At 38.8% G+C, this 23709-nt stretch overlaps 1 protein-coding gene across 1 annotated transcript in view; it reads right to left on the bottom strand.

Moving 5' to 3' along the window:
• Positions 1–4916: 4916 nt before the first annotated feature.
• The window catches only part of pdhx (pyruvate dehydrogenase complex component X), a 45565-nt gene continuing 26772 nt past the window's right edge, over positions 4917–23709 (bottom strand). Inside the window, exons 6-11 of the mRNA XM_026919352.3 lie at positions 18049–18232; positions 14696–14843; positions 12603–12661; positions 9655–9813; positions 7247–7311; positions 4917–5884 (exon numbers count right to left, since the gene is read on the bottom strand). Of these exons, the coding sequence (XP_026775153.3) occupies positions 5635–5884; positions 7247–7311; positions 9655–9813; positions 12603–12661; positions 14696–14843; positions 18049–18232 (865 nt within the window). The 3' untranslated portion in view covers positions 4917–5634. The remainder of the gene's footprint in view (positions 5885–7246; positions 7312–9654; positions 9814–12602; positions 12662–14695; positions 14844–18048; positions 18233–23709) is intronic.

Here is a 23709-nt window from a genome sequence, read left to right as displayed (position 1 = left end):
GTCATATGCCTGACTAATGGAAACTCACAGCACAGTCACTTAATGGAGACTCGGAAATAGACTCAAGGTGCGGGGAAATGCACAAGTGTGTGAGCTGTTACAATAACCTGCAAGATCACAAGCCATCTTAAACACAGCTAACTTCATGAGAAAGACGTCGAGGTCATGAGTGGGTTGACAAATGTGCCTATATGACTCCTTCATGGACAGGAAAACTGCAAAAGCAGAATGCAACTAAAAGCAGTAGAGAGGAAATCCTGTCAACAAATCTGATACAAGCCCGGGCGTGGCCTGGTGCAGTCAGGAGAGGGTCACATCACTCTGCCACAAAACTACATACGCAATCCAAATCCTTTAATATCACATGTTCAGTACAGTGAGCATACATGCAGCTCTCAAACATCTTCACGTCAGTTTTATTTGTATATTGTATTATTTGTAGTCCGGGCATGAGAACCATCTTAAGCACTTTCCTTAGAAGAGTACAGTACATTAAAATGTATTTATTTGGCATTATCTTCCTTCTAAAGATAACACAAGTTTATACCAGTGATGTCAATTCACCAAAACTCAAAGCTGTGGCAAGTTGGAAGACATCAACTCTGACATCAAGTGATGAGACAAGTCACAAATTTTCATTCTCAATACACAAATAAGACACTTTCAGTATGTATGTAGACAGCTGAATTACCACGGCTAGTTTCATTAATCATTCTTTCATCTTCAGTAACCGCTTTATCCTGACCAGTGTTGTGGTGGATCCGGTGACTGTCTCAGGAACAATGAGTGCGAGGTGGGAATACACCCTGGCCACTAGACTATTGCACGGACTATTGCACAAAATTACAGCAAGCTGAAATGTCCACTTACAGTGAGCATTTAGGGGAGTAATGACCCAAAGATTTGGGTCAATGCATTAATGTACAAGGTAATGATTACAATGAATCAGTGTGACAGTAATAAATTGATTATTATCAAAAAAGACAAACATCTGCCATGTAAAAACAATCATATTTTTTAAATTATTTAAAATAATTTAATAGGCTAGAAATGAGATTTGCCCATAACTATTAACTACTTTTACTTTTAAAATAATCTTTCTCTACATCATCATCATTGATGAATTAACAGTAGGCCCACCCCAGATTCTGAAAGTTGTCAATCAGAGGTTACTTAACAGATTCAGCGATATTGTCAAATATTGAATCTGCCTTATGAACTGAAACTGTACCAGGTGGAAGCCTCTGGTTTCAACCCTATAAAGCATCAACAGCAGTCAAATGGCTTGACAACAGAGTGACAGCAAACAGTTCCAGAAACTATAACAGTTAATGTACCCGTTTATGTAAACATGGGAAATTGCCAAGCTTCTTATTGAAATAATAATAAAATAAAATAAAAAAATCTCATTAAACTGACGGAGGTGTTATAGCAGCCAAGCCCCTATGGATTTCTGATAGAAAAAGCTAGCTAACTGATACTGAACACTTCATATGTACAGCGTTTCCTATGTTTGCTTTCTTAGGTGCACAACATTCTTTGATATCAGGATGTCAAACATTGATACGCACTGATACTATAAAACACTGAGACATGTGTAGCCTTATAATTTATTATTCACTTTCTTTCAGCTGCCAAGGTGTCGAAGGTACCACACCTTACCATAACTAAATTATGTCCTTGGTTTATAACACCAAGTGATTAAATTAGTTTCAGTTCTGATTTAATTGGTGGGGCTTCTTCGGGCAAGTTGCAGTATGTTAAAAAGAAAGGCATATTGAGACAGGAACGATAAAACAAATATGACCAAATACCAGGTTTCTATCCACACTTAGGATAGCCTCCACCGCTGGGCTATTTCAATATCCCAAAAAACGACAAAGGCCTTTCAATATATTTGTCAAAAATAACACAGTGGACTTTCTTTATGTTTGTTACATCACTAAATTTCATTCCTATTTTAATCAAATATTAATTATAAATAAATAACATTTGTGTCGAGTGAAAAAGAGTTCAAACACTGGGAGTGGTCTTTTAACATGGGCTAGAGCAAATGTTCTTTGAAGTAGCGGACAAGCTGGGACATCTCTCTAGAGCCTCGTTCTGATGAAACGTGAACCTCAGTTCCTCTTTCTAACCTTCTTGAAGTGAGCTCATCGAGACAGGAGACTCGGGCAATGCACAGACAGGGGAAGTTTATTTTCTTTTTATTCTCAGCACGATCTGTTAGCTTTACTCACGTGATAGTGGTGTGGATCCAAGCTGGAAACAGTGGTCCATTTCAATGTTACTCTGCTTGAATCTTAAATAATGAATGCAGAAGGATTTTGACCACGGCCTGCTTCCTGGGAGTATGGGAAAGGATAAGAAAGTGACACTAGGGCACTACTTTGTAACTATATATCACATTGAGAGTGAGCATTTGGGTCAGTAGATTAATGCAATGTTTAAAGTCCACAAAACAATGCGTGACCAGGCAAAGAGGGATTTTATCCTAAAGACTTACAAGAGCCTAACAGAGACTCTCAGTGTCAAATTTGATTTTCCACCAGCCTTACCTCCAACTGTTTTATTTAATGAGATATCCATATCCCACTATGCTTTTCTACCAAAGGCAAAGAATGTCAAACTGTAGCTAGGGGCAGGTAAAATGTCAAATTTTGCTTTGCTGTGCTAATGTGGCTTTTATGCCTGGAAGCTTTCCACAAGACTTTCCCAACTTCATTTGAATGGAATCAGCGCTGGCTCGAAGGTGCTTGTAAAGCCAAGCTAGTCTTGTATTAGTGGCTTCACTACAGGAAAGCTAACAAGGTCTCCTCCCTCGCTGACTTTACAGAGCTCTAACATTACTCTCTAATTCCATTATCACTCCTCCATTAGTAATTAACAAGGTTGTTCTTAACCATAGGCAAAATGCATGACGTTGCAAGCAAAAACCACAAAAGCCAGTATATCACAGCTGGTTTGGTGCTTTCATACAGTACCCTGCCTAACACTGCTGTTCCATGTCTGGCATCAGTGCACATTGCATATATCTACCTATCCCCAACCGCCATGGAGGATCTTCTAACATCTGCTCAGCTGACAGTTTGGTGTTATAGATCTTAATCTGACTGAGTTTGTCTCACACTGAGAGCTCGTCATCCACTACCATGCTGATACCTCATCTACATACCAGTTAGTCTTGAAACAGCAACAAAGAACATAGTCCATGAACACACCTCTAAGCAGAGCGTGACTGTAGTCAGGGCCAGGTTGTAGAAATGGCATGGCAGGGTCTTTCCTCTCTTTGAAGGAAGAAATACAAGTCTAGCACCACCAATGGTCTTAAAAATAGCCAGAGTGGTATAAAGTAGAGGCCTGGTCTGATTTCTTTCTAGCCCGATTTCTTTCTAGCCCAGACTGTAGGTATCCACCCAATTTGGTCACCTGCCAATTCCTACCCACCAGCCAGCTCTACCCGATCATGCAGGGACGGTGAAGCCTTACTCTGAAAAACGTAAAGCCTGGCAATGTCGTCTAATCGAACTGCATAACACAACATATTACGAGGAAAAGCGGTATCTGCCCTCTTCTGCATACTTCCACAGACATGAGCTCACAGACCACAAGCTCCAGGCCACTGATGCCTGTGGCATTGCCCAAATAGGGCGTCGCTTTTCTGTTGCGCCACTCGGGAGCTTTATACACTATATCATTGACGGTCATGTGACAGGAGTATGCATAGTGAAACGCCCCCTAGATAAATTGGGCCAATTTATTTCAGCCTGCATCACAGACACAACCAATATCACATCATCAGCACTAATTTGGAAAGTGCATGTGATATAGCTGCAATAGTGAACAAGGTGGTTTAGTTTCTTGATTACTGAGTTTTCCAAAAGCCTTTCAAAAAGCCTAAGCCAACATTATCCAGTCAAAGTACAAATTACATGAAGGGCACATTTTGTATGGTTTGAACAGCAGAGCTGGCTAACAACAATTGCAGCTTTTCTGTTTACCATGCTTGCTATTTGGAAGAGATACAGCATGATTACAGACTTGAAACTCTTGACTTAAAAAGAATAGTAATCAGGAATGACCTACCTATCTTTCAACGAGTGTGCTTCTATGTGTATGTGTAGTAGTTTTATGCCTGTGATGAGACCCCATGATATAAGGCTCATAAGGGTTTCACAATAGCAGCAGTGAGTTACTGATCAGTAGTAGAATTTTTCAACTCTCCCTTTCAATAGCATGATCAATCGTCACTGATTTTAATAGTGATAATGGAGCACAGTTTCACTTCCTTTTGAACTGTGTGAAATTTTAACAGATTTAATTGTTTCAAATTACAGATCTTTCAAATTTGGCAAGAAGAGACATAAAAACAGAATCTTGCTGGTGTTTTTATGGTTTGGCTATATTCTAAAGGTGAAATGGGTGAATGTTGGGCATAAGAAGGTGAGCACCATCAATGCTGTCCAATCTGTGGTCAATCTGTGGTTATAAAACCAGTCCTTTTGTCAAGGCAAGGATTTGTGCTTTGCTTTTCTTCTGCTGTGCACCTTCCATCCCTGTGGTTACTAGGAGACAGTGAAGGGGTGCATGGGGAAATGGAGGAACAGTGGGTACACTGGTACACTGAAGCAAGCAGCTGTGAGGAGCGCGCACACACACACACACCTTCGCCTCAGTGTTTCTCTCACACTCCCACGCCTATTCTGTGCACCCCTCATCTCAGAAAACACACACACCTCTCTTTGAAAGCGACGCAATGGTACAGAGTTGAAAAGCAGCACACAATGTTCTGTGCACAGTAGTGATCCATGCAGTGCGCATGACCACCAAAGCTCACTTTCAGAGCAATTATCTACTGAGACTTCTTTAGTATCCATAATTTTACATTATAAACAAACATATTACACACAATAATCTTGATTCAGTAGACAATTTTATTTTGTGTTACTGTTTGGTGTATGACACCACAGAGTTCCCATTTATTTATTTATTTTTCTCATTTAAAGCATTAGTTGTTGCTTATTCCCAGTGGATGTCTAAATCTCTTGTCTCTCCATCATATAGCACCTTGCAATATCAGGTAAGCACGTTCTTCCAACAAGATATGTGAAGTCAGCAACCATGTCTTTTTTAACTGCTGCTCACGTAATGTCGTAGGGCAGCTGAAGGAATATGGAGAGGGCTAAGTGACTGCCCACTTCTGTGAACGTGAGCTGGCAGCCAGTTGTGTCACTTAGGAAGGTGAGGATTTGAGATTTCACTGTATTTCCTTTGATATTTCAGAGAAAATGTAGAAAGAATGCATATTTGGAAAAAGCTGGCCAAAATTGAAGACCTAATTTATGAGAATAATAAATTAAACTGCTATATTTCTACACTGACCCATTTTAAAATATGATATTAGTGAAATCTTTAAAATACAAGTCCAAATGAACCAAAACAAAATCTTTTCATTAACAACAAATAAATTAAAGAAGGGATTTGGGTAACATGGTTCATTTTACCTGTGTGCCGGTATTCTTTTTTAAATAGCTTTCTTTCGTGAACGTCAACTAACCTTGCTATACTAGATCATTGGTAACATTCAGTCTGTTATACTCCTCTTTCTACTCCTCTGTTCTTCTGTCCTCTTTACTAAGCAAGGACCATGCGCTGGGGCTTCTCCAAATTGTTGCGAAATTTTTCAAGGAAGCGTGAGGCAAGCTCATCGTCTACTAGACGACCATCGCTGGACAGGGTGACGGTCATTAGGTGTTGCGTGCAGAGGCCCTCTGCTGTCGGTGTCAGCTCGGCCCTGGATCGCCCCACTGCCAGGATACACGCCTGAGGAGGGTTAATCACTGCGCTGAAGCCGCTGATGCCAAACATTCCCAGGTTAGAGATACTGAGGGGGAAGAGAAGAAGCAATATCAAGCAGAACAGCAACTACAGTGCTGTGATTGAGGGAAAAATGATTTTAAATGTGGCAGACTGGGAAAACCAGTCAGATTTTGCTGTAGCTGAATTCTGGAAAACAACAAACCTGAAAAATCGGGTTTTCAACAAAACTCATGTTTCAACAAAACTCATGTTTAGGAGTCGACAGTGCAACAGTAAAAACATTCAGTCGGCCTAAAGATGTTTAAAAACTCCCTAGCTTTCCTCACACAGTGAATGTCACACTTTGATCAAGTTGTTTCACAGTTATTCCAATGAACATAAGCCTAATCAATTCAGTTTGTAAACAGATACCAGCTGTCAAAATGTCTGCTCCTGCACCATCCTATCATCATCAAAACAGAGATGAGTGCTTACACAGTCTGTACAGCAGACAGTTTAAAATGTTTCAATGACTTAATAATATGAATAGAAAATTTAGCGAACAGAACAGAGCTCAATTTAGTCAGTGAACATTTCAACACTGATGTCAAACAGAGATCATCTGTGAGTGACTTTTAGCTCAGTTGCTGACACACAGACTGATGTGGATGATTTTGATAATCAGAATGATTATATGATTATATGATTATATATATATATATATATATATATATATATATATATATATATATATATATATACATATATATATATATGTTTTCAGTTCTCAAAATCAGATAACCACATAGAGTGCATTTAAGTCATCTACAGAGGAGTCAATGATCTGCACTGGCCAAAGAAAGAAAGACAGAAAGAAAGAAAGAAAAACAACTCTACACTGCTTAGGCAATGTGGCTCAGTAGGACAGTAAGAACAAAGCATGAAATGCAAAAACTCAGTAATAAGACAATGAGTGATGTCTTACTACTGGGATTTCTGTTCTATCTTTACCACAGAGAGCCCATTTATTTCTAATCGACCCCATTAAGTCTCAAATGATATAAAAAAAGTGGCAGCCTGAGCCTTGGGTGGAAATGAGTAAATTGATGTCCACAATTTATTATCCTCGTTGATTTTACACACAGTATTCACAGTCATAAGAGGGGAGGAATAAAATATGCAGGGGCGTATGCTTTTTTTAGAGGTCTTCTCAGCCAGGGCAGGGCTTTGACTTCATGAGCTTAACGGTGTGTTTAATGGCTTTTCATGAGGGAAGTTTCAGACAGGAAGTAAAGAGAGGAGAATGGATGACATGCTGTTCATGATTTGTGGTGAATAAATGCATTTCTCATCAGTCTTATACACCGAAATGAAGAAAAAAAGAAAAAGCATTAAAATACAAGCATTAGGCAATTGAAATCTGTTAATTTCATTTAAAGCTGTTTACCTGAAGGATCCTCCCTGATATTCTTCTGGTAACAGTTTCCCTGCTCTTGCTTTCTGAGCCAGCACCTGGCAAAGAAAAAAAAAAAGAGGAAGGGGTGAAGGGAACTGTGATAAACACTTATCCTCCTAACCCACTGACCACAACCCCCTGCTGATCTATCAGCCGCACTTCACACTCTCAACCCTGTCTCACCTTGCACAATAGCTTTCTGTGCTCCCTTCTTATCGCACATAACAATTTGCTTTTCATCATTGAAATAAGAACAAAATTGCCTGTTACCCAGAGCAAATCCAGGCAAAGGGGGAAAGAACATCACCACGACTCACATCCTTTTGTCCCTTAGAAATACAGCAATGTTTAACATTTAAGAGAACTGCATTACTCATAATGAGCAAGGAAACAGGACAGTGGTTCAGTGGAGTGCTTCTAAATAATAAGTCTGGCAGGTCAGCCAACAAACTGATGTAGACTCAGTATGGAGCACAGCAAGCTCATGCCCTTTTGTTACCATGGCAGCAAATTCAAGCATAGAAAAAATGACTTGCAAATCAATCTGATTCCACTGATTACATGAGTGTGTGCTAAGGCTGTCAAATCCCTTTAAAACTGTGTTTGACATGTTAATTACTATAAAGATTTAATAATCCAATGCATTCAAATATTAACTAGCCTATAATTTTATACTGCCTCAGACAGAACAAACATCTGCCACAGCACTACACTATACATCTGGATCGCATAAACCACAGAAGGTGAAAACAATTTTTTTTCTTACACACATATAATCACAAAGAACAATATTTATCATAAACTTAAATGGTTCAGAGTAATGTTTTTTTTTTGTTGCTGATGTATAGATTTTATATTTCTCAAGTAGGACCACAAAACTTGAGTCACGACTTCGATTCGATTTGAACTCAAGTCAAAATGAGCTCACTTTCAACTTGACATAAAAACTTGCAACTTGCCTTTGCTGACTTATTACTTCCCTTGGATTTGAGCCTTTTGACTCAGAAAGAATTGATAAGATACTTTTCCCCAAACCAAAGATTAAAAATTATAAAAAAAAAAAAATTATAAAAAAAAAAAAAAAAAAAAAAAAGAGTGTCGCAAATCAAATTGGTATTTCTCCCCAAAAAACTATTCGTCTTCATTTGCCTGATTCCTGGTCAACCAATCAGACAGCCAGTCAGGGTGCACGCGACAACGGCAAGAACGGCATAACAATAACGGTTACTTCGTTTGTAGAGATGATACCAAAGATAATACCCTTTGCCAACAAGAAAGAAAGAAAGAGCTGCAATATGCAAATTGTGCAGATCAAATTACAGATGCAGGCACAAACATATCGAATCTGGTCAGCCATCTGAAGCTGGACAAAGACTGATAGGTTGAGACTAATAAGGTTATAGGTAGTATTTAGCAATCATTGCTGCCCTGTTTTCTCAGGAGGAGAGATGAGGACTGTGTATTCATGCTTTGTGTAGAGACGCGGGTTGGGCAAATTGGTACCTATTAGCAGTGTAAAAGGTAGTTCTCATACAGAATGGCAAAAATGAAACACATGCAGCTAATTCTGGCTACTTTAGCACTGACCTTACAAAGAAAGCTACAATACTGTTATTAAGCTGCTTTTTATTTTAAAGATATGAAGAAAAGCAATGGCTTTAAATCCAAACTAGCCTTAGCTAACATGAGCTTGTTCTTATTACCTGCTGCACATTTAGGAAAATGTCTCTTAAGCTGTTAAATGAGGGACCTCAATTTTAGTCGGTTTCTGCCTGACTTGTTAAGGACTTAAAACTCTAAGTTTATGTTTTTTGACTTGAACTGTGACTAATCAGTCTTGACCTGTGACTTGACTTGTGAGTTGGACTTGTCAGTCTTGACTTATGACTCAACTTTGACCTGTCAGTCTTGACTTGTGATCTGACTTGTGACTTGTCAGTACTGACTTGTGACTTCACTTGGTACTCGACCTTGGATTTGAATGCCTAGACTTAGTCGTGACTTGCAAAACAATGACTTGGTCCCACCTCTGCAGGGCCACATAAAAATGTGTTACCTTCAACTTGTCTTACAGCAGGAATCATCATTTTTTAGTCAAACTCCTGCAACACAATTGCTAAATCGCAACTGATATCCACTATAACACTACAAGCCTCTAAGATCTAACATGTACAATATACAATGACCCTGCACCATCACATAAAACAAAAGAGACATGGAACCTCAGGCTTTATCAAAGCTAAATGAGTCACATTAGTCAGGGAACACAGCAGGTCATTTGCCCCAGCAGCCGGAAGGTTTGCTCTCAGGTGTTTTAAACATCAGTGTGCAGTCAGACCTGCCCTTTCACTTTCTCTCATTAATGTTAGAAACTGTGCCGCTGCCATGGTGACTGTTACCTTGGCGTTGGCGGCGATCTCCTGCACGCCTTTGTGTGCCGCATCTTTGATAATGGGGGTGATGAGGCCACGATCGGTCGCCACGGCGATGGAAATATGGATGGAGTCCAGCGCTTGGGGTCCCTCTCCTGACCAGGTCACATTGACTTCTGGCATTTCCTGTTGGAGAGGTCAAAGGTCAGGCATAAAGCAGTGTGGAGGAGGTTCAGAGACACTGTGAGGAGTAGGTCTGTGGTGATGGGCGATGGTGTACGCAACAGACGTAGGTCAATTTCTGAACAAACAGTAAAGCACACCTGTTCACCTGTTTGAGCTTAGAATGGCTTTCTTGAGGCTAACAAGTAAATAGTACTAATACTACAGCACTGTTGACTTCTCGAACCTGACTGGTCAGAAGGTGTTGATTCAGTTTCTATAACAGCATGACTCAGACAGTAGTGCTGTCTGTAAATCAAATCACAATAATAACTCATTCACAGGAACATAAATGGCAGACATACCACAATAATCTAACGCTAAAAATAAGCAGGAAAAGCCCTGCTGTTATGTAACAAAGAAAAACATCGAATCTCCAGTATATCGTGAAGCTTCCTGTAAGATGATGTTTACTTTATATTTATGAAAGTGCCTCAAGTGTCAGGCTTTGTAACAGTCAGTCTGTTTTCTGCCTCTTCAGAACAGAGGACTTTGTGCTTTCTGGTTTCTCAGCAACATGACAAGCTGCAATTTTTTTTGGTCTAACTTTAAGAAAGGAAAAAAAAAAGAAGCTAGTGGGGAAATCACTGCTGTAACATGATAATAGGATTCAGTTTGTCTTGCAGATGGTTCATAAAATTAAATACAACTATAAACAATTTAAAAAAGTGCAAATTAATCTTCTTTAACTCTTCATTTATAACTCATTAAAAATGTAATCGCTGGCAAATTGCTGTGGTATAAGGGGAATAAATCCGTTCAGGACATATTGTTATCAGAAAATAACTTTGGGGCAGTAACACATCACATCACTATTGACTTGTTTTTGTTCCGCAGGCTGAAGTTCTACTGAGAATCAATCTTCAAATCGCCATGTTTCACGCTAAATCTCTACACCTTACACTTGTTGCACTATATCTTTTCATCTCGTCAGACTGCTGATACGTGTTGGTTGTTGAAAGTTTTTTCCTCAAGCATTTTTATGTTGCTTGTGCTATTCACGTTCAATGCCTAGAATAGCGTGATAAACACTTTCACTCTATCAGAAATAAAGTGTTTTTATTGTGGACTGAAAGTGTGAGTAGCGTGTGGATTATTTATTCATAATAAAAAGAAGAGCGAGGATAAGCTTCTTTCCCTATTTCACATAATAACAAGATTTATTTAAGAGTATTTGGGCTTAGCCTGCAAACTCCCTAAAGTCTGCACTTTACCCAAAGTATGTATAATTAATTTGGCTCAATTAATAATGAGGTTGTACGGCTTTGCTTCTCAGCAAATCACAGCAAGAGAGTAGTAAATGTTCATCATCAGGAGAGGTTAGCTGTACACAAACAACAATCCTTAAAAGTGTAATAGTCAATATTTCCAATTTCATGCTAGTACTATAATGTGGAAAATTCTGTAGAAATAATAATAATAAAAGTCATTGTCTCAGAACGTGTACATTTATTGCTTATTGCTAATGTTAACTCTAGTTAGCAGGTTACCCCAAATGAACCACCACAAGCTTTAGAGGGCAGAGTTTGGTCTACATGAGTGGAAATGGGGCAGGCTCAATGAGTTAAAAAAATTAATAAAGAAATAAATCATTCAAATCTAATTCATCTCCAACCAGTTAACAGTTAGAGACCTATTTTCCCACGAATCTTATCTACTGCACCTGAATTTAAAACAGACATTTTTACCCTGTAAGATAATATCTAGTCAAACTCCCAGTCCTTATCTGTAATCATGACTATCAGTAATCTCCCATCAACATGCAATGACTGTTGTCAGCTTCTAAACATCTTCTGATTTCTGCATATGTATCCATGCACACCGGTCAGGAAAGAAAAATTAGCCAATAATTTTATTCAATGATATGTTTTACCTCCTACTCTCCAGTGTCTGAGCTCACTGATTTAATCAAATCTCAGGAAACTGAGGGCAAGTCTTTACAGTACTGTGCTACTTAGTTACCAAACATAAAATCATTAAACACTACATTTACAATCACACACGACATCATGTGTTCATGATTAAATATTCAAAGTGGCCCAGGGTAATAGAAATACCCAGCTATGCTCTCTGAAGCCTGTGTTCCTAAAGTCCACTGGGCTGGAGTGTAGGTTCCTTGTGCTTAAGGGCTACAGACTCACTTTCCACTTCCCTTAACCCCGAGCTGCATGTCTGCCATCTCAGAGGAAGCAGCTGACAAGCTACGAGCTATTGTGCAGGAGAAAATATCGCTCCCCTGAGCGGCACGTTTGGTGTTGTGACAGACATCAGCGAGTGTGCTGGCAGAGGCAGGATGAGAGGGAGCTCCAAACAATGGTGTGACAATCAGACATTAATAGTGATTTTTCCCCACTTTTCCCCTCTTTCTTTCCATTTTCAAAAGCCTGTCTGTTAATGGTGGCATACATCTGGCTAATTTCCTTTTCACTTCTACTAACAGATGGAGAAAAAGAGGAAGAGACCTTACTTAAAATGGGTTCTATTTTAAGGCTTCTCATCATGCCTTACAAGAGGCCTAATGGATCTACATGAGGAGCTTCAGGGTAAAACCAAGAGGAAGCCATAACTTAGAAACTGGAAGGTTTATTTTTGAATGACTGCTCTTCCAAAGTTGTTACTGTTCCAGGGTTACTCCTCATAGCAAATCAACACCTTTCGCTGTAGATCCATCATCCGCTATACTGACATTTGGCCTGCCATTATAAATGGCAAGTGGTTTCTGATGTCATAAAGCTGTGAAAATGTAAACTTACTTTGAGTGTAACAGCAGCAGCTTTGATAATGAAATCATTGACAGACACCTTGATTTCCTCTAAAGAAAGAAAGAAAGAGAGAGAGGGAGAGAGAAGGAAAGAAAGAGAGAGAGAGAAAGAAACATAAATTAATAATGACCTTGGTGAGACTGAAAGTCTTCATTCTTGTGTTATTTTGTTTTCACTTTGGGACATTTTTACATAACTCAGTTGACATTATATACGTAGTCATTCTCATTGCTCGAGGTACACATTTGTTCACGTTCTGAAGTTATACACATTTGCCCGAGGGATGTAACCGAATATGAACACGCGAAGCTTGCCAGAAAGGTTCACATGGCATCTGGTCAAGACTACAGTGCATCAGGAATGGGTTCCTGCAGGGCGCTAGACAGAACTCTGGCACAGGGGCAGGGGTTTAACTTTTGTGCATGCTTAATGGCTCAATTTCTGCTGCTACAAATATTTATTATATACTGTACTTTATCTTTATACTCTCTACCCAGCTGCTACTCCTTATGTTTACATTTACAGCAACTTATTTTGTTACTCTTTGGCACTAGTGTCATCTGATTCACTTTATACCAGAACCGTGTACTTTTCGGTGCTGCACTGTAACTTACTGTGCCCATTGTCTTGTTTTTGGTAGTTTTGTACTGTCTTGTGCCGACATGACTGCACTGTGCACTTTATGTAAATATATGTAGTCTCCTGTAGTTCTGTGTTGTTTTATGTAACAGCTTGGTCCTGGAGGAATGCTGTTTCATTTCACTGTGTACTAATTAGCTGTATATGGTTGAAATGACAGTAAAAGCCACTTGACTTGACTTGACTAATGAGCAGACAGACATGAATCTCAAGGGACAAACAAAGACTCATCCTTAGTAACTGCTTGGTCAAGGTCAGAGTAGTTTAAATTACTCTACTAGTTTCTAGTAGAGTAATTTAAACATTTCTACCTCACAGCTCTAGGGTCCTGGGTTTGATCCTGAGCACAGGTTACTGTTGGTCTGAAGCTTCTGTGCATGTTCTCTCTGTATTCATGTATGTTCTCTGATTTCTGTCCACCTCCCAGAGACATGCAGATAGGAGGACTGGCTAATGTAAACTACCCCTAGGGGCGAATGAGTGTAAGAATGTGTGTGCATGGAGTCTTGCAATGGACTGGCATTCCATCCGGGGTGAATTCTCCCAGCTTGTGCCCAGTGTTACTGGGATCAGCTCTGGGTCCACCATAACCCTGAACAGGACAAAGTGGCTACTGGAGATGAATGAGTGAATCATAAATTCCCTAGAAAAATAATAATAAAAAAAAAATTCGCAGACAGGTACAAACAAAAATAATAAGTGCTCAAGTGGGATTAAAAAGCAGTCCTGTGCACATCACAGGTTGAGATTAATTATGAACTCAATTAACACAGAACTGTCAGAGCCAGAATTCACAGGCCATGCTGACAGAGTGTTTTTTACAGTGTGTCTGAGCGCATAGTGGTGGGGTTCATGTTTAATTTATATATATATATATATATATATATATAAAAAATTCAGTTTAGACTATGTCCACTTCCGATTTAAAATCCGAATACAGATACAAATATGGATATTTGGAGAGATACAGATACAGTAGTGCCATTGCATTCCACCCCTAATTTGCCATAACTTTCCCATAAGTCTGAGAGTGAACACAGAGAGTAACTAACTTTCTCTCCCCCAGCATGTGCTCTGGTGAAACTAGATATTCAAGAATGATTTTCCACACAAAAAACCTCTGATTAGTCACGGCACATTGGAAATCATGGCACGTTAGAACTGTTTAAAACCTGCAAGTGGAAAGTAAACCAACTGAGAGTGACATGGAGTATTGTTAGCTATTGTATTAAAGCAAAAATTCATGGCAATCATAAAGAACTATTACAGATGTATAGGTAAGTAGATGAGAAGCGTAACCAAATTTATCAGAACTGACAAAGTTCTTGAAATGGGTGGTAAAATGTCATTGTGTTGCCATATTAGTTTTACTCTTGAAACAAGGTTTAGCAAAGTGAATGAACTTTTCTCTGAGATTGTGTCCTGGCTGTACTGTGCACTCTCACCTTGGGCTAGCTCTTTGCGAAGCTGCATCACGGCACCCACATCACAGTCCACTGAGGCATACGCATGAGGTATGGTGGTTTTGGACTGCGTTAGTCTCTGTGCGATCACTCTTCGCACATTAGAGGCTGGGATCTCTGTGAAGGTGCCCTGAAAATCACAATGTTTGGTTAATAGAGCCACTAAAACCGCATTTGACTACAGGGGGGAACTTAAATACCCTGATGTTCTACAGTGAGCTAGCGGCTGACTTGCTGGCATTAGTGGTCTATGCGAAATGAAATGAAATAGCTTGGTGATTTCATTTTTTGGATGAATGCCTTTCAATTGGCACTGATTTAAAATGCATTGATCACTCCGCTGTCTACTGCTGCATCATTTGGTGTGCATATTGTATTATTAAGATTGAATCAAATTAAGAGTGGAGTAATGATGCAGGTTTAATAAGTTGAAAGACTGAACATTGCATATTGACAATAATATTGCATCCTATTTTCATTCAACTGATCTTACTAGTGAAATGTTATTAACAGCACAAGGCACCATTTTAACCCCAAAGAATCTAATGCAATACTTCCCCTTCACTCTTTCACCATCGAGCATGTTAAAGCCTGTCAAAAGCAGTAATCCAAACACATTTTGCTTAAAGTCAAAGGCTTCTGGGGTGAATCATGCTTTAAAAAGAAGTCAAAAGGTTATAACCTGCTAATGGCTAATTTTAAATAAAAGTGTTATGTTAACCACTAAACAGGATGTGCTGAAGAGCTGTAGCAGCAGCTTAGAGAAAAAATGAGAACAAAGTAAAATGCAGTTTGACTGGTTTCATTGCTTCATGCACCACTGAAGAGTCATTTTTCAAGCATCGCTGAAGAGAACTCACGCGGTTAAATGTCATTCTTCAGTGGATTCCTACAAAGCCCTCTGTTCATTACAAAATCACTCAACTACTGATAAAATATAGGAAATGAGATGAGAAAAAATGGTTTTAAAGTCACTCTAAGGGGACTCTTCGGGGGAATAGTTAAAACAAGGAAATATAACAGGTTTTTCTAACATTATGCACATCTGTTCGAGTCAATTTAATTAATTTAATTATTTAATTCGTGTAGTGCTCAGGAAAAACGTTAGACTATATATATATATATATATATATATATATATATATATATATATATATATATATATATATATATATATATATATATATATATATATATATATATACATACAGTGCTCAGCATAAATGAGTACACCCCCTTTAAAAAGTACGAATTTAATCAGTAGCTCAATGAACAAAAGAACAATTTCCAGAGTTTTCACAAGGCTGAGTTTTATTGAACACTTATTTAACTCCATAACATGAAATTAAGGTTAATAATCTAACTTAGATCACAAAATCTTCAGTTTTACTCAAATTGGTTGAAGCAAAAATGAATACACCCCGCAACAAAAAGTATTTTGTATGAGCACCGTGATTTTTAAGGACAGCACCAAGTCTTCTAGGCATGGAATGAACAAGTTGGCAACATATTGCAACATCTATCTTTTTCTATTCCTCAAGAATAACCTCTTTTAGAGCCTGGATGCTGGATGGAGAGTGATGCTCAACTTGTCGCTTCAGAATTCCCCACAGGTGTTCGATTGGGTTCAGATCAGGAGACATACTTGGCCATTCAATCACCTTCACCCTGTTCTTCTTCAGAAATGCAACAGTAGCTTTAGATGTGTGTTTTGGATCATTGTCGTGTTGGAAAAGTGCACGACAACCAAGTGCACGGAGTGATGGCAGCATCTTCTCCTTCAGTATAGAGCAGTACATTGTTGAGTTCATGATACCATCAATGAAATGCAGCTCCCCAACACCAGCAGCACTCATACAGCCCCACATAAGGACACTGCCACCACCATGTTTCACTGTAGGCACCAAGCATTTTTCTTTGAAATCCTCACCTTTACGACGCCATACAGTTTTAAACTCATTAGTTCCAAAAACAGTGATCTTTGTCTCATCACTCCAGAGTATAGAGTCCCAGTAGTCTTCATCTTTTTCAGCATGGGCCCTAGCAAATTCTAGGCGTGCTTTTTTGTGCATGGGCTTTAGGAGAGGCTTCCTTCGTGGACGATACCCATTGCATGCCATTCCTCTGCAGTGTGCGCCGTATGGTGTCACGGGAAACGGTCACTCCAGTTTGGCTTTCTACTGCTTTAGCTAACTGCAGTGAACTTGCATGGCGATTTTCTTCAACCCTTCTCATCAGAAGACGCTCCTGTCAAGATGTTAACTTAAGTGGCCGGCCTGAACGTCTCTGTAAGATGGTTGCACTTCCATCTTTCTTAAATTTTTGGATCACTTTTGCTACAATATTTTGACTGATATGTAAAGCTTGGCTGATCTTCTTGTAGCCCTCACCTTTTTTGTGTAAAGAAATGATTTCCTTTCTCAGATTTTGGGACATTTCTCTTCCATGGGGAGCCATTGCTGACAGCATGAAATGGGAAGGGCTTTTCTTTGTTAAGTAATGCCCTTTTATAGTCACCTGTCTGCTGGACACCTCTTAAATGAATCATTAGACTCACCTGTGGTTGAATGCCTGTTAAGTAGAATTTTGTAGTCTTAAGTGTGGCTTTTCTCCTAAGACGATAATTGGGGTGTACTCACTTTTGCAACATGGGCTTGAATGAATTTGTTAGGAAAATCACTTTTTTGTGTGTGCAAATTAACAAATCTTGTTTGCAATCAATGGCCCACATTTGTAGGAGTATTTTGTAGTATAGTATCTCATAGAAAATGTTGATTCTGAAAGGAAACTAAAAGTTTTCTGACAAATGTAGTGGGGTGTACTCATTTATGCTGAGCACTGTATATATATATATATATATATATATATATATATATGAAATAGCAAGAACAGAATATATATATATATATATATATATATATATATATATATATATATATATATATATATATATATATATATATATATATATATATATAAATAAAATGAATATAAAATGAAGTGAAGTGACTTGTGGCCAAGTGTGGTGACCATACTCGGAATTTGTGCTCTGCATTTAACCCATCCAAGTGCACATACACACAGTAGTGAACACACACCCGGAGCAGTCGTGGTATTGAGGGTGGACGAGAGCGCTGGTCATTCACTCCCCCCGCTTACAATCCCTGCCGGACCCGAGACTCGAACCCACAACCTTCAGGTTCACCTTTGGGTTGCAAGTCCGACTCTCTATCCATCAGGCCACGACTGCCTCTATCATATATATGTATGATAGAAAGAACAGACAAACAGAAATAGTTCGGGTTAGGTTTAACCAGTCAGATGAAGGCACTCACTGGAGCTCCGGGTTTTCCAGGCACTGAGATGGCTGGGTGAAGAGGCCGTCCTGAGACTGGAGCTGATGGAGGAACATGAGGGGAGGAAGGAGGAGAAGGAGGAGATGGAGGAGCAGGAGGAGGTGCAGTCACCGGAGCTGCTTGTCGGCCTGCATCTCCCTTCTTCAGGAGGTTTAGAGCGTCTCTGAACACAGGAGCAGAGGCACATAACCAAGAGTTTAAAAGGTTTAAAAAAAAAAAAATTAGAAATTCTGATCTAATAAAATACTGTTTCATACTTGCAAATTCTTAACTCTGATCTTTTCTTATAACATGAAATCAGGTTCAATACTCACAAAAAATGAAACAGGTCTACCATTTTGTCAACAGAGTGCTGCAACATTGAATATCAGTACAGTACCTCATTTAATAATCTAATTTCTTTCTGATTTTGAAACAAGAGTTTGATTACTATTAATGCAAGAGAGCTTCTAATAATAGAAAGCATAAACATAAAGATATCTGCATCATCTATGCTTCCTTAACAGTAACAAACTATATGAACAGCATGACTCATACTTGTCTGTTTGCATCTACTTCTTTTTGCTTGCATGTTCGTGCTTTTTTTGTGTGTGTTGATGGTATCTACAGCCAGAGAACGAAGCAATGAAACCAAGGGTTCATTTACGAAATCGTTGTCAGTGTGAAATAAACACTTTTACACTAATAATATAGTTATTTACGGGCCTTCCATACTGTGAAATAAACCAGTGGATACTTTCATATTAGGAATAGGTGCTAGACAGGAAGAAAATTTTACAGTTATCCAGAGCAAAGAACCTCAAATGTGAGTTTCCATCACTCACCATCACACCTGTTCATACCATAATTCAACACAGTGCAAGCACTTAAATCAACAGAAGTTAAGAAATTTCTGATCAAGAAAATTAACATTTTAGTAATGCATTACTATAATCTGAGAATTTGTAGTATCTGTATTATTCCAAATGTCATCTGTGGCACTCAGAAATCACTGACAGTCAGTGAACTATTAATACAGAAATGTGCGACCTCCATGCACGGAAGGTCAAAGCAAAGAGTATAATACAAGCATTAAGAAAACACGAATGTCTTACATTAAGCCTTGGCTTGTATGTTAATCTATGATTAAAGGAAGTTCCAATGTTTTTTTTTTTTTTAATTATTATTATCCTGTGTCTGTGAAGTCTTAGCTGTTAGCTAAGCAAGGAACCATTTCAGTGGTTTCCGCCACACACACACACACACACACACACACACACACACACACACACACACACACACACACACACACACACACACACACACACACCGCTGTACGCTTCCCAGGTTCATGCTAGAACAAACATCCCCAAGCTATGACCCAAAATGTGTATTAATATCAGCATCCTGTTATGCATCTATTAAATCTTGTACACAAATTAAAATATTATTATACCACAGTGCTATTGTATTCTCAGACCTCATTGCTCAGAAGGTGTTAATGAATTTTCTATAACAGCAGCTCTGACAGTAGCTCCAGCTATAATTCTTTAACATGTTATTGTTTCTCTGATTGTTTCTATAGTAACAGCTCATTCACAGGGACTTGTCTGATGGACGTTCCACATAATCTAAGCTTAATAATAAATAGATATTTCAAATGTGCTGTTTAACTACTGAGAAGATATAATCATTGATATGAGGAAGCTTTCTGTAAGGAGATTTATAAATGTTTTTTTTTTTACAGTAGGAGTCTCCAGTGTCAACGCTTTGTAACAGTACACTTTCTGAAAAGGGACAGTCTTCAGTACAGAGGGCTTTTCCTCTTTCCGCTTTCTCAGTAAGAAGACAATAAGCTGGTGAAAAAGAGAAGCTGGTGAGGGAATGACTGTTTATAGCGGTTATAAGAGATAACAGGAATTAACTTGTTTTACAGATGCTCCAAAACATTGAATGTAACTATAAACTGTTAAAATGTATGACCTGTTGTTCATTAATATATTAAAAATTGCAACTGGTGGTAAATTTCTGTGCTATAACTCCGGCCTCACTAGAAGGAGTTGCGTGCTTGGATGTACGCATCAGATCTGCGTAAGAACTGCTCAACAAGGCAGCTGTCACCTTCACTCAGTCTCAAAGGTGACTGCTTCAGAACATACACATAATCATATTACACAATCATGTGAACCTGCACTGAGTAAATAAGTGACTAACATGTAAACTACATAACTGCTGACACATTAAATAGTTTCACCATCTCAAAAACAAGTGGTCTAGCGTGAGAAATGTTGTTACATAATACGAAGGGGCTGAATAAGCAATCAAGGTTCTTAATTATTAATTGACACCTTTGGGCGGGCCATGAGTAAAAGACGGTGACAAATAACGGCTAATATGGATGAATAATGAGGTTAGTGATTATGGTGGGGCTAAAAAGCATGTTTATCAACACCATGTTTTTTCCCACCTCCATTCTTTTGTTTGTATGGTATATAAATAAAGATTGCAAATTAATATGTTTGTAATGTAAATGGGCAAATCTGTAAACACCTAGATTTTGATTTAGTGTGCCGAGATCATATAATATGTAAATCTTATTCATTTTTAACTTTTACAGCCTGCATTATGAGTTTTTCCAGTATGAATATTTGCTGCAGCACATATTACTGATTTTTATATTATATATATATATATATATATATATATATATATATATATATAGATAGATAGATAGATAGATAGATATCCAGATTTCATTTTTTTAAAACTGAAATCATTTATTACTGTTGAGTAAAACATTATGCATAAACTTGTGTAAAAGCCTGGTTATGGTTGATGCCGAATATTTTATAGGAAAATTGAAGTAAATGATTATTTTCCCTACTGTAATCTATTAGTCTTAATCAGAAAGAGTTCTACTGCATTGTCCATTCTTACCAAATCATCACTTCTGACATCCATCTGACAACACTTAATACCAAAGCTGTACAGTTTGCTCCTCAGGCCAACATTTCTGCAATCTCTACGAAGTTAATTAAACCTGCTTTTTTCACCTAAGGGAAGATTTCCAGAAGATATTACTCCTGAAATACAACATGCTATCCATGGGATTTTCACAGCATAGAGAACAATCACATGTCTGCTTGAAGGCAATCCTGAATTAGTATAATCCTGTACTTAATGGCATAGCTGCATTGAATGGCAGAATAGCATGCAAGTCACTCCAAATGGAAAGGTGTGAGAGGGAGAGGGAGAGGCAGTGGGAGTGGGGTTGCTCATGGATCAGTGAGCACATGGTTTTAGAAGGCCATGATGAACAGGAATCAGGTGGGCTGCTCCCTCTCAGCTCTCTTGTTATAGCCCAGTGCACTGCGAACTTTGCTCTCTCTACACACATTAGGCCTCTCAGTGTCAGCCAGGTGGCCTCACATTCACTCACACACACACACACACACACACACACACACACACACACACACACACACACACACACACTCCTATTCCCTCCTTTCTCTCTCCTTGCTTGCTCTTTGTTGATGTAATTGTCCGTCATTGTTTGGAGATGGTGGGAATCCCCCAGCTGACAGACAGAGCAATCAGAGAGTACACACTCTCAAAAGCGTGTGTGCATACACAGTAACACTGGCACTCAGTGAGCGGACTTTACAATAGGGAGTCATACAAATATAATCCAAACATGAGAAAATCTTTCAGTAAGACTCAGAGCAAGTGACAAAAAAGCCTGAAAATTAGCCATCTTAATATTAAGAACAAAATATAAAGAGGAAGTGGATGATCATGTGAGTTCCCGTGCACCACACCTACTAGTTCTTTCAGGACACAAGCCATCAGTGCACCCACACAGACATGCTCTTGCATGATCAGTACTTAATAAGTGACCTGGAACCGTATGAGAAAGCTCTGATGCTACACCCACACAGCTCACTTAGAAGCTCAATAACATAATCATAAAGGAATGACATGAAGCTTGGGTTACTGTCTTTGTGGAGATTCACATGTTCTCCTTTTGCCTGCATGAACATTTTGTAAAGTCATAAACACTAGTTATGCTGAAACCAGCTTTCCTCTTGTTCTCAGTTTTTGTTCAAGTGTTTCATCTATACTGACCACTGAGTTGTGAATGAGGACTTTATGAAGATTAATATTTCCTGAATGGCTGATACAAATAGTGGGGCTCTGCCCTTCCTGTTCCTGTGGACGAGCCACCACTGTTGTAAAGAAAAATCTGCAGTCATTGTAAAAGTGAATATTAAATAGTGGTGTTTGGGTTGAGTTAACTCAACTGGCAAAATCCAGCAGAACCTAAGTTAACTGGGTTAACAATCTGATGTGAACTTTTTAAAAGTCTGTGAAATTCCCTTTTAAACACCTATTTTAAAATCCTGTAATGTTATGTCACTGTTTGTATTATTTCCATGCAACAAGCCTACCAGTAAACATTTCAGAGACATACTCACTTGTGTGTCATACGCTGCCCACACTTCTGTGATGCTGTGAGAGACTTGTTATTTTTCTACCATGCCTCACGGTTTGTGGGAAATCCCACAGATCTGCAGTGAGCTACTGTGGACAAGTGCTTTATGTGTGCCTCAATTTGTTAAATTGAAAACACACAACAAACCGTACTAGCAGCTTTTACACAAACTGGTACAATGCCAAATGCAGGATATCGAGCTATCTTCCATGTACGCAAAACAAACTGATTGCATATTGAAATGCAATTCATTTTTGGTTGCAAAAATGAATGCACTCAATGCCCTCTCCTCTTTCTTTCAGAAGACTGCGTAATCGGGGGTGACCTCATCCAAATGCCCGGTGCCATGTTGTCATGCCACTTTGCGGACTCAGAGCAACAGGGAGGCTGTGCGCCCGAGAATATTATCAGATAAACTTGCACAATACAGAGGAACAACCTATTTAGCCGTAAATGGTGGGTCAGGAAGATAAAGGCAGGAAAATACTGTGTGCACTAAGAATAGGCAATTGTATGGCTATGTGCAGACGTGCAGATACGATCTCTTTTCAATTGACGAGGAACAGGGCCATGGTCTTAAATGAAGTGACGAGAAAAAGAAAAGAGAGATTTCTTATGAGGGAGGGAACATGTGAGATACACACCAGGCTTGGGTAACTATAATAATCTTCAAAACTGGTATTGATCACGCAAAAAATACAATTTACACCAATATCATAGAAGTAATAACACAAACATAACGTACACCACATTGGGCATACCAGGTCCAGTAACATTCTCTATATACACTAAATATTAGCACAGCCTTGTTTTACAAAAAATGTCATTAAGCTGCTTTAAACAGCAGCAAGCAAAAGCATTACACAATATGTCAAAAAAAAAAAAATGTGTAGGGAATTCCAATTTTCACTACAGTCTGCTCCCTCAGTGGGTGGTTTTTTTATACTTCTCTGTTTGCCATAAGCTACTTCCCCAACACAGACTTGATGTTATACAGTGTGTGCAAGGTTGCCTAGCCTCTTTTGTACTTAAACACACAACCACACACACACACACAGCATGGTCACTGTTTCTGTAAGAAACCAGGGAGATAGGGTTGCCATGGTAACCCACATTGCTAATGAGGATGCTGGTCAATGTAGCAGGCATTCTTTCTCGCCTCCAGT

Source organism: Pangasianodon hypophthalmus, chromosome 9, assembly GCF_027358585.1.
Source record: "Pangasianodon hypophthalmus isolate fPanHyp1 chromosome 9, fPanHyp1.pri, whole genome shotgun sequence".
Lineage (NCBI taxonomy): Eukaryota > Metazoa > Chordata > Actinopteri > Siluriformes > Pangasiidae > Pangasianodon > Pangasianodon hypophthalmus.
The sequence above is the reverse complement of the archived record's forward strand: the minus strand, read 5'-3'. Positions and strand labels throughout refer to the sequence as shown.